At 58.7% G+C, this 14,357-nt stretch overlaps 1 protein-coding gene across 2 annotated transcripts; it reads right to left on the bottom strand.

The window, feature by feature from the left end:
- Positions 1-2,208: 2,208 nt before the first annotated feature.
- CCSAP (centriole, cilia and spindle associated protein) lies at positions 2,209-10,218 on the bottom strand. Of its 2 annotated transcripts, XM_084868786.1 has the most exons (4): positions 9,905-10,218; positions 8,611-9,037; positions 4,714-4,991; positions 2,209-3,233 (listed from the first exon to the last, which is right to left on the bottom strand). In XM_084868786.1, the coding sequence occupies exons 2-4, from the start codon at positions 8,975-8,977 to the stop codon at positions 3,057-3,059; spliced, it is 822 nt and encodes a 273-aa protein (XP_084724912.1). In that variant the 5' UTR covers positions 8,978-9,037; positions 9,905-10,218; the 3' UTR covers positions 2,209-3,056. The 2 variants fall into 2 exon arrangements, with proteins under 2 accessions (XP_084724912.1, XP_084724913.1); XM_084868787.1 differs by lacking the exon at positions 9,905-10,218 and having other exon boundaries at positions 4,714-4,988; positions 8,611-9,153.
- Positions 10,219-14,357: the final 4,139 nt, after the last annotated feature.

Consider the following 14,357-nt stretch of genomic DNA (forward strand, 5'->3'; position numbering starts at 1 on the left):
CATTTCAGATTGCTCATGAAGAGACCTCTCTGCTAGTGACTTTTCTGTAGTTTTGCTTTGGGATCGCCTAAAAAAAATGTAAGCAGACGCAATTCCAGAGATGTCCACAAGGCGGCGCCCTCAGACCACAAACCTGGTTTTACTTGCCATTCAGCTTGCTGGGTTTTTGAAAAGGTTTACTTTTTTAAAAATATGTTATTGATCTCAGAGGGGAAGGGAGAGGGCAGAGAGAAACACCAATAATGAGAGAGGATCATGATCGGCTGCCTCCTGCACCCCCACACCAGGGATGGAGCCCCCAACCAGGAATCGGACCCCTGACCTCCCGTTTCATAGGTCAAAGCTCAACCACTGAGCCACACCGGCTGGGCAGCATCCACGTGTAATTGCTGTGTCTGGGAGAAAAACAGACTCTCCTCAGTGTCATGGGTTCGATCACTCCTGCGGAGGGGCCACCCCAGACCCCACCCCAGCACATACTGGCGCTGCTAGGGGTCCAGTGCAAGAGCCAGGCTCCCCATCTCTTGTGGGTCGGAGGTCCAGGGCCCCTTGGCTACGTCCCGGGTTCTGGTCACTTTCCTGGGGCGGCTCTGGCGCCTGGAGGGCCAGATTCTGGGCACTTGTATCCGCTGGTTCAGCAAAGTGTTAAAGCGCTCGAGTCTTTAAGAGGCTCAAGGAGCCCTAACCGGGGTGGCTCAGTGGATGGAGCGGAATCGAACCTGGGACATTTCAGTCCACAGACCGACGCTCTATCCACTGAGCCACACCAGTCTCGGCTCAGTAAGATATATTTTTTAAAAAATGTGTCTGTGTGCTTGGGAATTTTTCGGGGAGGGAAGGCCTGAACATACCCAGAGGTACCAAGTGAGACACTCTTTTAGGTTTTTTATTAAAAAATAAAAAGAACGAACTCCATTTTACTTCTCCCGCACCCAGGCCCGGCAAGTGTGGGTGGAAGCCTTCGGCTTCTCTTGATGCTGTAACAGACGCTTGGCAAACTGTTTCCATGACGAGCTGAAAGCCGACGCTTTGAAAGTCTAGGAAGCCATGACTTTATTCCATAGTTTAAGTCCCACTGGAGTCTCAAGCGGTTTCACACTTTCCAGCATGAAAGGGGATTTTACCAAACCACCTGCTTGTCTTGCGAGGCGGCCCCAGACTGAAGAACACGGTTACGTATGAGTTTCTAGACCACATATGTCAAACACAAGGCCCGCGGGCCAAATCCAGCCCGCCAGGCCTTGCAATGTGGCCCGCACCGCGCTGTCATCACTGCACTCCGCTGTCAGTTTATGACATTGTCAGTTTATGACTGTTCAGTAAACCATTCGGCCCGCGATTTAGGCTGGATTTTAGATTTTGGCCCCTTCTCTGATTGAGTTTGACACCCCTATTCTAGACCATCAAATGGTTACAACTTACAGCCTTCCGTAGGCTCTGAAGTTAGACTTGAGACCTTCAAGGCCCGGACACAGGAAGCGTTCTCACAGTTCATTCGTGCGGAACTGCTCATGGTTCGTGCACATTAAAATCACCTTAAAAATCCCGGTCATTTGACCTTTACTTAAAAAGGGGTGAGGGGTAGGGGAGCCCTAGCCGGGGTGGCTCAGTGGATAGAGCTTCGGCCCGCAGACTGAAGGGTACGGGGGTGTGATTCCGGTCAAGGGCACAGACCTCAGTTGCAGGCTCCTCCCCGGCCCTGGCCCTGGCCAGGGTGCGTGCAGATGGCAACCAATCGATGTGTTTCTCTCACATCGATGTTTCTCTCTTTCCTTCCCTCTCCCTAAAAAAATATCAATAGAAAAATATCCTGGGGGCGGGGGGAAGATATGGCCAGGTCTTTCCAGATCTCGCTCTGGAGTTTTCAGTAGTAAGCTCATTAAATATGAGTGTTTTCTGAAGGGAGGGGTGTGGCTTATTGAAAGCTTGGAGGAAGCTAGGTTTACTTTTTATTAATTTTTTAAATATGTTTCTGTGGACGTCAGAGAGGAAGGGAGAGGGAGAGAGATAGAAACATCCATGATGAGAGGGGACCATGGATCGGCTGCCTCCTGCACGCCCCCCACTGGGGATGGAGCCCGCACCCGGGAATCCAACCCTGACCTTCTGGTTCACAGGTCGATGCTCACCCACTGAGCCACACCGGCCGGGCGGGAAGCTGGGGGTCTAAGGCAGTCTGTTTGGGGGGGGTTGGGGGGCACTTTCTTCCCTAAGATTGTCAGTTGTGTCACAAGCACTTGGGCTGAATGGCTAACCCCAAACCCGGACAGCAGGGCGTGGCCTGCCCATCGGCTGCACCGCACTGACCTCCCACCTTGACCTCCGGTCCTCGCGGGGTCTACGGGCTTGATGGCCACGGCAAGGGTGACCGGCACCCCTGGCAAGGCCACGCCGGCCACCCCGAGCCTCCCCCTGTCCACGTCACCCTCCTGAGCTCTCCGCCCACCCACGCCCAGGACGCGCCGCACCCCGGGCCGCACCCGCACTGCGGAGTGACAAGTGCCCGCCCGCCCGCGGGGCGGCTGGAGGGGGACAGAGGACCCTCCCCGCGACCACAGCCGCCCGAAGTGCGGGACGGAAGGACGGCCCGGCTCCCGGCTCCCGGCTCCATGGCCCGCGGCATCGCCGTCCGTGCAGAGCCGCCGTGGACTTGACCTTGGCTCCCGCAGACGGGGCGTCCGATGCTGAAGGCGCAGGATCCACCGTGGAATGTGGAAGGCAGCTGCAGCCTGGACGTTCAGGCCCCAAACTTCCAGGACAAGCATCGGCTCTGGAGCATCTCCAGCCACGGAAAGGCGTTGGGTGTCGGTGTCTTAAAGGATGAAGATGCTTCGAGACAAACCCTTAAAGAGCTGAGACGCAGGGGCTATCTCCGTCCATGGCTCCGGGGGCGCTGCTGCCCAGGCCCAGGGTGGGAGGGGGCCGGGCCGCACCACAGGGGAGCCTCTCTGGGGCCCCCGAAGGAGCCGGCACCGGGGGCCGGGCCGCACCCCGCGCCCCGCTCCGGGGAAGCCTGCGGTTCTGGTTCTTTTCTCTCTTTTATTGGCGAGGCCCCGTCAGGCGCGGGCCGAGTAGCACCGCATGTACTCGGTGACCCACGGGCTGTCCGGGGCGGCCGGCGCGGGCCTCCGGCCCTTCTCCGCGTCCACCGAGTGCGCGCGCTGCCGCTGAGCCGCCAGCCGCCTCTTTTCCACCTGCCGCCTGCTCCTGGCCCGCAGCGCCGACTCGTGGATCTGAGGAGCGGTTCATAAAGGAAGAAAAAAGCGGAAATGAACGTCAGAGGTTTTTTTGAACCGATTTGCGAGAATAATCACATATGAAATATTTAGCCCTGGCCAGTGTGGCTCAGTGGGTAGAACGTCGGGCTGTGGACTGAAGGGTCCCGGGTTTGATTCCGGGCAAGGGCATGGACCTTGGTGGCGGGCACATCCCCAGGAGGGGGGTGTGCAGGAGGCAGCTGGACGATGTTTCTCTCTTATCAATGTTTCTAGCTCATCCCTCTCCCTTCCTCTCTGTGAAAAATCAATAAAATATTTAAAAAAATTTTTTTTTTAATATTTAAATGAACAATATAAACTGATGAACAAAGATAGATCCAGAGACAGAGAAACATGGATCAGACCATGAAACCTCAGAGGGAAGGCAGCGGAGAAATGCAAACGCTAAGCAGCCAGTTTTCTAGAGATTGGCTCTGGAAAATCACCGCAGCGGCTTCGCCTGGAGCATGGGCACCTATTCCAGGAAAGGACTGGCAATGTTTTACAGCAAAGCAGTTAAAAAAGAAAACAGAAAAATCCTCCAGGGACGGCACCACCTCGGACATTTGATGCCATAGATACGCCTGGTTAAACCTGACCCCAGGGACCAGCCGTCTTTGTTAAACCCGGGCCCTGCTGTCTCAGATATCCCACTAGCTAACACCATCTGCCGGGGCGTAGAAGGCTGTTTGGTAAAAATGGGATTATGGCATTTAATCAGAATTCAAACAGTCTGCGCTTTCTCCTTCTGCTTCTTCTTCTTTTTTTTTTTTATATCTATATATATAAAAGCCTAAGTGACTGTTATGACCAGATGACTGGCTGGTAGCTATGATGCGCACTGACCACCAGGGGGCAGATGCTCAACACAGGAGCTGCCCCATGGTGGTCAGTGCACTCCCACAGCCAACCCCCTGCAGCTGCCAGCCTCCTGTGGTCCTGCTCCCCCCCCCCCCCCCCCCATCCCCGATCATCCCCAATCACTGGTCAGGCCGAGGGACTCCACCATGCACGAATTCATACACCAGCCCTCTAGTGTGTACATTTATTTATTTCGAAGGGAGACAGAGAGAGAGAAAAAAAACATAAATGATGAAAGAGAATCATGGACTGGCTGCCTCCTGCACACCCCCTGCTGTGGGTTGTGGGCTCAGTCCCCATTAGGAGGCGAGCAGGAGTCAGCTGATCTGTGATTCTCCCTCATCATGGATGTTTCCATCCCTGAAATCAACAAAAAATATTTTAAAAATAAAAATAAATAATAAAACACTTAGGATGGAGGACCCAGTGCAGTGTCCCTCCAAGGAGCACACCTGTGCCCTCCTTCCTCCTGCACTTCCCCCTCCCTCCCAGGGGAAGCCGAGAGACACGCCCACCACACACACACACACACACACACCACACACACACACACACCACACACACACACACACACACACACACACACCCCACACACCTCGTGCACGGGCGCGGAGGCACAGACGTTGTGGGTCCTCTGGCCGCCGGTGTCTGTCCGCCGCTCCCCCCACCCGTACAGAGCGAAGGGGTGCTTGGTCTCTCTCGTTCTGCTCGACGACCTTGCAGGGCTTCGGGCCGCCTTCCTGTCCCGCCGGGCAAACAGGGCGCTGGGGTGCTGGCGGGGTCTGGTGCAGCCGGGCGCCCGGTCCGTCCCCGCCATCCCGGCCGCCTCCTCCTCCTCGGGCTTCTCCTTGCTGCCTTTGACTGGCGGTGCTTTTTTTTTTTAAAAAAAGAGAAGACAAGAGTTAGACGCTTTAAAACCCGGGCTGGAGTCTAGCTCCTCTGGCTGGCTGGGCTGAAGGGCGCAGTGAGCCTCACTGAGGCAGTGACCTTTTCTCCGATCGACCTGTTTGCATGTTTCGCTTAACGCAGATGCTGAAATGAGCGGTTTCAAACCTGAGGCCCCGTTTTTATTTCATTTACTTTTTTTTTCTTCTTCTTCTTTTAAAGAATCATTTATTGATTTTTTTAGAGAGAGCAGGAGAAGAGAGAAACATGGATGAGCGTGGACCATCCACTGGCTGCCTCCTGCACACCACTTACTGGGGATGTGCCTGAAACCAGGTTACATGCCCTTGACTGGAATCGAACCCGGGACCCTTCGGTCCACAGGCCGTTGCTCTATCCACGGAGCCGAACCCGCTAGGGCTTCTGAGACTAAATATTAAAAGAGATCTCTTCTCGGGTGGCATGGTTGAACGTTGGCCTGTGAACCAGGAGGTCACCATTCGATTCCCAGTTAGGGTTTGTGCCCCCTGTTGTGGGCTCCATCCCCAGCAGGGGGCGTGCAGGAGGCAGCCGATCCATGATTCTCTCTCTCCACTGATGTTTCTCTCTCACTCACCCTCTCTCCCTTTCTCTCTGAATTAATTTAATTTTTTTTTTTTTTTTTTTTTTTTTTTTAAGTAAGGGGCCTCTTTGGCCTAAAGGCTTCCTCCAAACCCCAAGACAAACCCCAGGTTGGGGTGGAGGATCTGAATTGGTGAGAATCACCCAGCAGCTACACAGGTGCGCTTCTAAGTCGCTCAACCCGAGCTCCAGGCTCCCCTCACCCCCGATGCTCCCCCCTCCGGACGAGGCCCACGTGGTTCTGACAAGCTCCAGGGAAGAGGGAGCTGGTGGCCTCCACCTGAAAGGCCCATCACAATAGGCCGTGGTTCCCATGGTTACCCACATCCCCAGGGTGAAGAGACCTGGGAGCATGTGTAAGGGGCTGGCCCTCCACTGGCAGCAGGAATGCCCCCGTGACCACAGGCCCCCCGCCCCCGGTGCTGTGGGCAGAGCTGGCGACCGGTGGTACGGCCTGCCCGCCCCCGTGGTGAACACTCCAAAGCACCACTGTTTCCCCTCAGCCTTTTGTGGTTCTGCCACCCATCACTCTATAAACCCCCTGGTTTTATTTTTGTTTTTTAAAAATATATCTTATTGATTTTTTACAGGAAGGAAGAGGGAGAGAGAGCTAGAAACATCGATGAGAGAGAAACATCCATCAGCTGCCCCCTGCACGCCCCCACCTGGGGATGTGCCCACAACCAAGGTCCATGCCCTTGACCGGAATCGAACCCGGGACCCTTCAGTCCCCAGGCTGACGCTCTATCCACTGGGCCACATCGGTTTCGTCCATATTACTCTTCGGCTGTCTAATTAGCATATTACGCTTTTATTATTACAGAAGACTAGGTCAACTGGAAGAGAGAGAGACGCTGAAAGTTTCCCAAGGCAGGGAGGTGCGATCTACAACAGAACTAGGATCTGAAGGAACCGAAACTGTGCCGACAACATCACAGGGCACACCCTGCCCAGCGGTGCCTCCAGATGCTGAGACAATAATTCCTTCCGGCCAGGGTCCCCTGCCCAGGCACCCCCTGGCCGGACTGGGGGCAGGAAGAGGGCTACCCTTGGACATGCGGGGTCTCAGAAAAGTCCGCCCCAGGAGGGGCTCCATCAAGAAAGATGCCGGGAGCCACACCATGAGGCTCTTCCCCAGGAGAAGCCACGGAGCCCAGGGCGGGGGCCACGGGCCCTCCCCGGGCACCACCCGCAGCCGCCGCCCAGAGCAACCGCCCGCCAGATGCAAAGTAGGTCAGAGGCCCTGGGCGGGCCCGATGTCCTGAGCGATAGTGAGCTTGAACCTGACCTTCTGGCTGCACTGGGAAAGAGAGAAAAGGGCCAACGAAGTAGGGCAGCTTTTTTTTTTTTTCATCTTCACCCGGGGATATTTTCCCGTTGACTTTTATATTTTTTAAAAATATATCTTATTGATTTTTTAGAGAGGAAGGGAGAGGGATAGAGAGCTAGAAACATCGATGAGAGAGAAACATCCATCAGCTGCCTCCTGCACACCTCCCCACTGGGGATGTGCCTGCCACCAAGGTCCATGCCCTTGACCGGAATCGAACCTGGGACCCTTGAGTCTGCAGGCCGATGCTCTATCCACTGAGCCACACCAGCCAGGGCCATGCAGGCAGCTCTGAGCCTCACTTGCTCCGGCTCAGAAGTGTAAATACTCGTCATGAAGCTGACAAACTCCATGAGGCCTGTATGCAGAGGGGGTAGCCATGGGCTGTGTGTAGGGGTTAGGACAGAGGTTAAAAAGAGAGCCGATAGGTGTTAAAAACTTAAAAAACTCAGGACATCCCCAACCGGTGTGGCCTATGAACTGAAGGGTCCCAGGTTCCATTCCGGTCAAGGGCATGTGCCTTGGTGGCGGGCACATCCTCAGTATGGGGTATGCAAGAGGCAGTTGATCGATGTCTCTCTCTCATCGATGTTTTTAGCTCTCTATCCCTCTCCCTTCCTCTCTGTAAAAAAAAAAAAAAATCAATAAAATATATTTTTTAAAGAAATAAAAATAAAATCCAGACACCACCTTAGAGGGCGGCAGGAAGGCACCGCTGGCTACTGTATCCCAGTGGTTGAACTTGGCCTTTACTCCGACCCCCCACACGCCTCCTGGGCTGAGCCCCCAACTCTGCAGCCCTCTGGGCAGGAAAGAGGGGGGACAGACCTGGGCTGACCCAGCAGAGGTGTAGCCCCCCAAGGCCATTTCCCAGCTACTGCTGAGGGCGAAAAGGCAGGGGAAGTGAAGGGGACACCCCCACCGGCCAGGCCCTCGCCCCACCGCCGGAGTGACGTCACCCCCGTGTAAACAAATGCAAATTGCTCCCCTGGGACCCGCACAGCCAGGTCCCCAGGTCCTGGGGTTCACACCCCAACACAACAGCTCCATTCACAAGACTGAGAGCTCAGCGCGGTGGATCTGAGCCTCGTGGAGACGCCCTGAGCCTCTGACGAAAGCTGGCTCTTCTCATTAAAAAAAAAAAAAAAAAATGCTTAGGAATGCACAGATCGGGGTGCACGGGCTCCCCAAGGCCACCTCGCCCTCGCTGCAGGCTCGAGCCCCCAGATTAGGGAAATAAGGAGGGAGGGGGCCGAGGGGCGGGTTGACAGCTCCCTTATTTTGTCTCTAGGGGGGCAGATTCCCCGTTCATTCAGGGGATGAGGCAGCCCTGGCCCGTGTGGCTCAGTGGATAGAGGGTCGGCCCTACCGGACCGAAGGGGTCCCGGGTTCGGTTCTGGTCCAGGGCACTTAGCTCGGTTGCAGGTTCCTCCCCCTCCTCCCCAGCCCCGGCCCTGATGGGGCGCGCGTGCAACCCATCGATGTTTCCCTCCGTCTCTCCCTCCCCCTCCCACGCTCCCTAAAAATCCATGGAGACGTGTCCTCGGATGAGGATTAAAAAAGAAAGAAAAAAAGGAAGAAAGAAAGAAAGAAAGAGGGGCGGTGCGATGCCATGGGCACCTCCAGTTCTCCGAGCATCACCCCCCGGCCCGGTACCTGGCACAGGCGTGTCCTCCGCATCCCCGGCCTCCGCATCCCCGGGCTTCGCGGCCGGCTCCTCCCGGGACCCGCGCGTCCCCCGCGCCGGGCCCTCCGCGGGCGGCGGCGGCGGCGGCGGCGGCGGGGAGGCCGAGGCGGCCGGGGGCGCGGGGCTCCCGGCGCACGACGACGCCGACGACGCCGAGTCGTCGGAGGAGGCGGCGGGGCCCCAGGCGTCCCAGAGCCAGGGCGCGTGCGCCTGCTCCAGCAGCCGGCGGCCGCGGCGGTAGTGCAGCAGCTCCCGGTAGCAGGCCGCGTACTCGGCCCAGCGCGGGTCCCGGTAGCGCTTCATGTACTCGCTCTTGGCGCCGCAGCCCGGGGCCATGGCGCCGCCGCCGCCGGCCTCCGTGTCCGCAGGTCCCGCCGCCGGTCCCGCCGCCGCCGCCTGCGGAAGCGGGGACACGACACAGAGGTCCGTCCGCCCTCCGGCCGCCGGGCCCGCCGCGACATTTAAATCCGGGGCCCCGCCCGCAGCGGCGGCGGGGACGGGGCGGGGCCGCGGGGCGCGGGGTAAAGGGAGGCGGGGCGGGGCTTGGGAGGCGGGGCTAGGGTGGGAGGGGCGGTGCTATAGGCGGGCGGGGCTTTGGGAGGCGGGGCTAGAGATGGGAGGGGCGGTGCTATAGGAGGGCGGTGCTTTGGGAGGCGGGGCTAGGGGTGGGAGGGGCGGTGCTATAGGAGGGCGGTGCTTTGGGGGCGGTGCTTTGGGAGGCGGGTCTAGGGGTGGGAGGGGCAGTGCTATAGGAGGACGGGGATTTGGAGGCGGGGCTATGGGCGGGGCGAGACGCGGAGGGCGGGCGGGAGGATGGGAGAGGCGGGGAGGAGCGCGGGGTAACGGAGAGGCGGGGCGGGCGGGGGAGAGGAGACGCGGGGCGCAGCAGGGAGTGGGCGGCCCGGCCTCGGTGACCGGGGGGGTCCCGGGGGCACCTGCTCGCCAGGCATTTCAGCTCGCAACCAGGTCCTGGGAGCGTCCGTGGGTCCGAGTCGGCGGCTCCAGGGGAGAGGGCGAGCGGCCCGGGCTGCGGGGGTGCGGGTCACCCGGGCAGGCGATCGGGAGCGTGGGAGCTAGAGCTGCGGGCCGGGCGGGGCCGGAGGGCCGGGGAGCGAGGCCGGGGAGCGGGGATGGGGAGCGGGGATGGGGGGGAGGGAGAGGAGGAGGCCCAGGAGCCCAGGACGCGAGCGCGGGGACGGGGCTGGGGATCCCGGGAGCGGAGGGGCCTCCGCGTCCCCCGAGCGCCCCGTGGGGAAGCCTTACCTCCTTCCGGCCGCGCCGGCCCGTCCTCGGCGCGTGGAACGGGGAGCGGCCCGCCGGCCCGGCTTTCCTCCCTCCCGCGCAGGACGTCGCCGATGGCGCCCGGTTGCCGCGCAGCCCCGCCGGGAGACGCCGCCCCGTCCCCGTCCCCGGAGCAGACGCCTCCCCCGCGCTCCGCCCGGCTCGTGGGGGCGGCTGCCTGAGCGCTGAGCGGCGGGGAGCCGCGGGTGGGCGCCCCGGGGTCCCGCGTTGCCTTCCTGCCCGGGACCAGCTGGCCACCCGCGTCCCCAGCCTGACACCAAACACCTCCACGTCCTCCCGGAGGCTCTCCCTTCCAATCTGTGACTCCGGCTTTAACCCATTTTCACGATTTAGTCTAACTCCTTGTCTACACCTCAAACCTTTTTGATTTCAGAGAGGAAGGGAGAGAGAGAGAGAAAAGAAGAAACATCAATAATGAGAGAAAATCATGGATCAGCTGTCTCCTGCACACCCCCACATTGGGGATCGAGCCCACAACTCCAGCCTGTGCCCTGACTGGGAATCCAACCCTGACCTCTAGGCTGACGTTCAGCCACACACCCGCCAGACAGGCCCAGCTCTTTTTATTTTATTTATTTATTTATTTTTGTTGTTGTTGCCCTTGGCTGGAATCGAACCCAGGACCCTTCCGTCTACAGGCCAATGCTCCACCCACTGAGCCAAACCAGCTAGGGCCCCAGCTCTTGTTATAAATCTTGCTCATACACAATTCATTCTTTGTATCTCATGCAGCTGAAGGTCTTGGGGGAAAGCTGGAGGCTAAGGTTCATAAAGTTTTTTTTGCCTCATAAAATAATAATAATAATGATAATGATAATGATAAATAATAATAAAATCACATCAGACCTACTCAGCAGGCCTGGCCTCAGCCCTGAGTCCTCCGAGAGGCAGGGGGCAGGCTTGCTCCCTCACCTCCTCTCCAGCTGCCCCAGATGCCTGCCTGTCACTCCATCACCTCCCTGTCAAACGCCCGCCCATTGGGCAGGGCCTGCGCCTCCCACAGGCTCAGCTACAAGAGCCCACCTGGCCCCGGGCCTCCAGGGAGTGTGGTTCCAGTTTCCAAAATTAGCTCTCCTGGTCCAGTAGCTGCCCGGTAAACATGCCCATCTGTTTCCAGGGAGGGAGAACAACGAAGCTCCTGCCAGCCAGGAGCTAGGTCCATTGGTTTATTTGTTTAAAATACACGGAGCGGCCAGATATGATGATCTCTGGATGTATAATCATCTAGCCACTTAGTGTCTGTCCTATAGAATAAAAGGCTAATGTGCAAATTGTCCCCTTGACCAGGAGTTCGACCAGCAGGTAGGCTGGCCAACTGCCCATGTCCCCTCCCCCTGGCCAGGCTGGCCAGACCCCACCCATGCACGAATTCATGCACCTGGCCTCTAATATACATACACACACACACACACACAAAAAGATATATATATATATATATATATATATATATATATATATATATATATACACTGAGTGGCCAGATTATTATGCATTCAGAGATCATCATAATCTGGCCACTCAGTGTGTATCTATCTTTATTGATTTCAGAAAGGGAGGGAGAGAGATGGAAACATCAGTGATGAGAATCATGGATCGGCGGCCTCCTGCACGCCCCCCACTGAGAATGGAGCCCGCCACCCGGGCATGTGCCCTGACTGGGAATCGAACCCTGACCTCCTGGTTCAGAGGTCGACCCTCAACCACTGAGCCACATGGGCCAGGCTGAGGGGGCAGCATGAAAGGGCCCTGGAAGCACCAGAGGCGCCTTCGGTCTTCGCTCCTGGAGGAGCCATGGGCCTGTTCTCCCACACCCATGCCCCCCCCCCCCAAGTTCAGGTTCAGGGACAAGTTCCCTGCACAGACTGGACCTGGACAGACCCCCCCGGCCCCCCCGGAGGCTCGCCCATGGCTGCCCGGCGGTGTCCCTGGGACCTAATAATACGCACAAATCAGAAGGCGGGCTGCGGGCCCTGGCCATGCAAGGAGAGGCCGAAAGCTGACACCGGCCGCCTGTCCCCGCAGTGGCCTTGCCCTAAAGCGGCAGGGCGTCCGCCCCAGGCCAGGGCCCCCCAGGCCAGGCCCTCCCCTCAGGCCAGAGCCCCCCGCCGGTGTGCCAGGCACCCTATAACGAGAAGATGAGCCTGCTGGCGGGAATGGCAGGCATGCGGCCCAGCTGTCGTGGCTGAGCCCAGCCCAGGAAGGCTGCCCGGTCCCTCCCTGTCCCTCCCTGTCCCCACATCTTCCCCAGCTCCGGCTCCGGGGCCAGCGCCGGGCAGCCCCTCTGATGTCCTCGGTGGCAGGAGAATGAGCCTGGGAAACGGACAATCAGCCCCGAGAAAGCGGCGGCCACTGGGAGAGGGAGAAGTCAGAAGCCTGGTTCAGGAAGGTGGGGGGCTCTCGTCCATGCTGACCCTGACGTGGGGTGGGGGGCGGACTCTAGGAGGAAAATGCCTCCCGCCATCTTGTGCCCAGCACCCCCACATTCCCTCTGGGCATCCAGGACTCTGGAGTGAGTAACAGGTCAGAGACAGGGGTTCTTTTTTATTTTTATTTTTAAATATATCTTTTTAAATATATTTTATTGATTTTTTTACAGAGAGGAAGAGAGAGAGAGAGAGAGTCAGAAACATCGATGAGAGAGAGTCATCAATCAGCTGCTTATTGCACAACCCCTACTGGGGATGTGCCCACAACCAAGGTATATGCCTTTGACCGGAATCGAACCCGGGACCCTTCAGTCCACAGGCTGACACTCTATCCACTGAGCCAAACTGGTTTCGGCTTTAAATATATCTTGATTGATTTAAGAGAGGAAGAGAGAGGGGACACAGAGAGAGAGAAACATCCATGATGAGAGAGAATCATGGATCGGCTGCCTCCTGCACGCCCCACACTGGGGATCGAGCCCACAACCTGGGCATGTGCCCTGGACCGGAATCAAACCCTGACCTCCTGGTTCATAGGTGGACGCTCAACCAACTGAGCCACACCAGTTGGGCACCATGGGCTTCATGATGCAACTTTAGCTTGGGATCCTATCATCCACTCTCAGCCTCATTTTCCAAATCTGTAAAATGGGAATCCTTCTGGCTTTCTCAGGAGCCAACTGCTCCTAGCTGACCAGGGGCCGGCCCCTCAGCCCAGTCGTGATACTGGCTGCTCGGCAGGCAGCCTGGCACCGAGCCCCCCGTGGAGGGAAGGAGGTGGATCGGGGAGCACATGTTTGGGGGTGGGGGATGGGAGGCTTGGCCACTGCTCTCAGGGAGCACCTGAGATCCATGACACCCACCGCAGGCATTTGGGGCCTGAGAAAGGGTCCCGGCAGTTCAAGGTCAGGCTGCCCTTGCCCCTGGGGCCGGCACATGCTCAGGAAAGACAAACATTTGTGGATAAATGGAGGCACAGGAGGGGTGGACCCCCCATGTGTGAGGGCGATGTCTCAGGAAATGGGGTTTGGGGTCCCCTCAGTGTGCTCAGGGGGGGCTGGCACGGCACGTGCACCCTCTGTGGCCCCGCCCCGCCCCGCCCCGCCCCGCCCCGCCCCGCAGGGCCCACCCAGCCGCTCCGGCTCTAATTTGGAGTCTGGAGCCGTCTCTCTGGTCCAAGCAACCCGGGGGGCGGGGGGGTACATCAGGCCACTTGTCAGTGTCCCTCTGCTTCCTTCTAGGGTCAGGCCGAGCGCGTGAGGGAGCGGACAGCTGTCTGTCCTGGGAGTCCCCGGCTAAGATGAACCCGCGCCAGGGCGGGTGCCTGCTCCTGGGGGTGCAGCCCAGGCACCTGGCTGTGCCAGGCTCAGCCGCTCAGCCGCTGGGCCTCCGCCTCGGGGCATGTGCCCTGGCCAGGATTCAAACGGTGACCTACTGGTTCCTAGGTGGATGCTCAACCACTGAGCCACATGGGCCGGGCCTCTGCTTACTCCTGATCATCTATTGTCTGCTCGGCTCTGAGCACCCGTGGGCCTCCCACTCCCTGGCTGGGGTCACATGTAGGTGCCCATTAGCACAGCTTCCCTGGGCCCCTCCTGCTGCTCCCCCCCCCCCCATGGGGTGCCAAGCCCAGGCTGCTGTTCTGGTGACCCCAGTCCTTAGCGCCTGTTTATTAAATTAAAGAGACGGCGCTCCCGGCTTTATAATTCCCAGTTAGGCCTCTACAGGACTCAGATTCTCTGCCACCGGGCACTTACCCAGCCTGGCAGATCTGAGCAGGCGCTGGGATAAAAATAGAAGCGGGCGGGGGAGCTGGCACCGGGCTCCCCGGGTGGCAGGCAGCAGGGCTGGCAGACAGCTGAGGCCTCCCTCCCCCTCCCTTCCCCTCCTGCTCCTCTACCCCCTCCCCTCTCTTTCCTTCCCCCCTCCCTCCTTCCTCCCTCCTCCCTCCTCCCACTGCCCTTCCCGCCCTGACACCCCTCCTCTGC

The sequence above is a fragment of the Pipistrellus hanaki genome (assembly GCF_964339955.1).
Source record: "Pipistrellus hanaki genome assembly, chromosome: 20".
Classification (NCBI taxonomy): domain Eukaryota; kingdom Metazoa; phylum Chordata; class Mammalia; order Chiroptera; family Vespertilionidae; genus Pipistrellus; species Pipistrellus hanaki.

What these genes read in the sequence shown, in the direction of transcription:
- CCSAP (XM_084868786.1), bottom strand. Translation starts at nt 8,977, where the DNA reads ATGGCCCCGGGCTGCGGCGCCAAGAGCGAGTACATGAAGCGCTACCGG. An exon ending in GGAGGACACGCCTGTGCCAG is followed by an intron (nt 4,992 to 8,610) that starts GTACCGGGCCGG and finishes TTTAAAAAAAAA; the next exon opens with AAGCACCGCCAGTCAAAGGC. An exon ending in CCTCCGCGCCCGTGCACGAG is followed by an intron (nt 3,234 to 4,713) that starts GTGTGTGGGGTG and finishes ACCGCTCCTCAG; the next exon opens with ATCCACGAGTCGGCGCTGCG.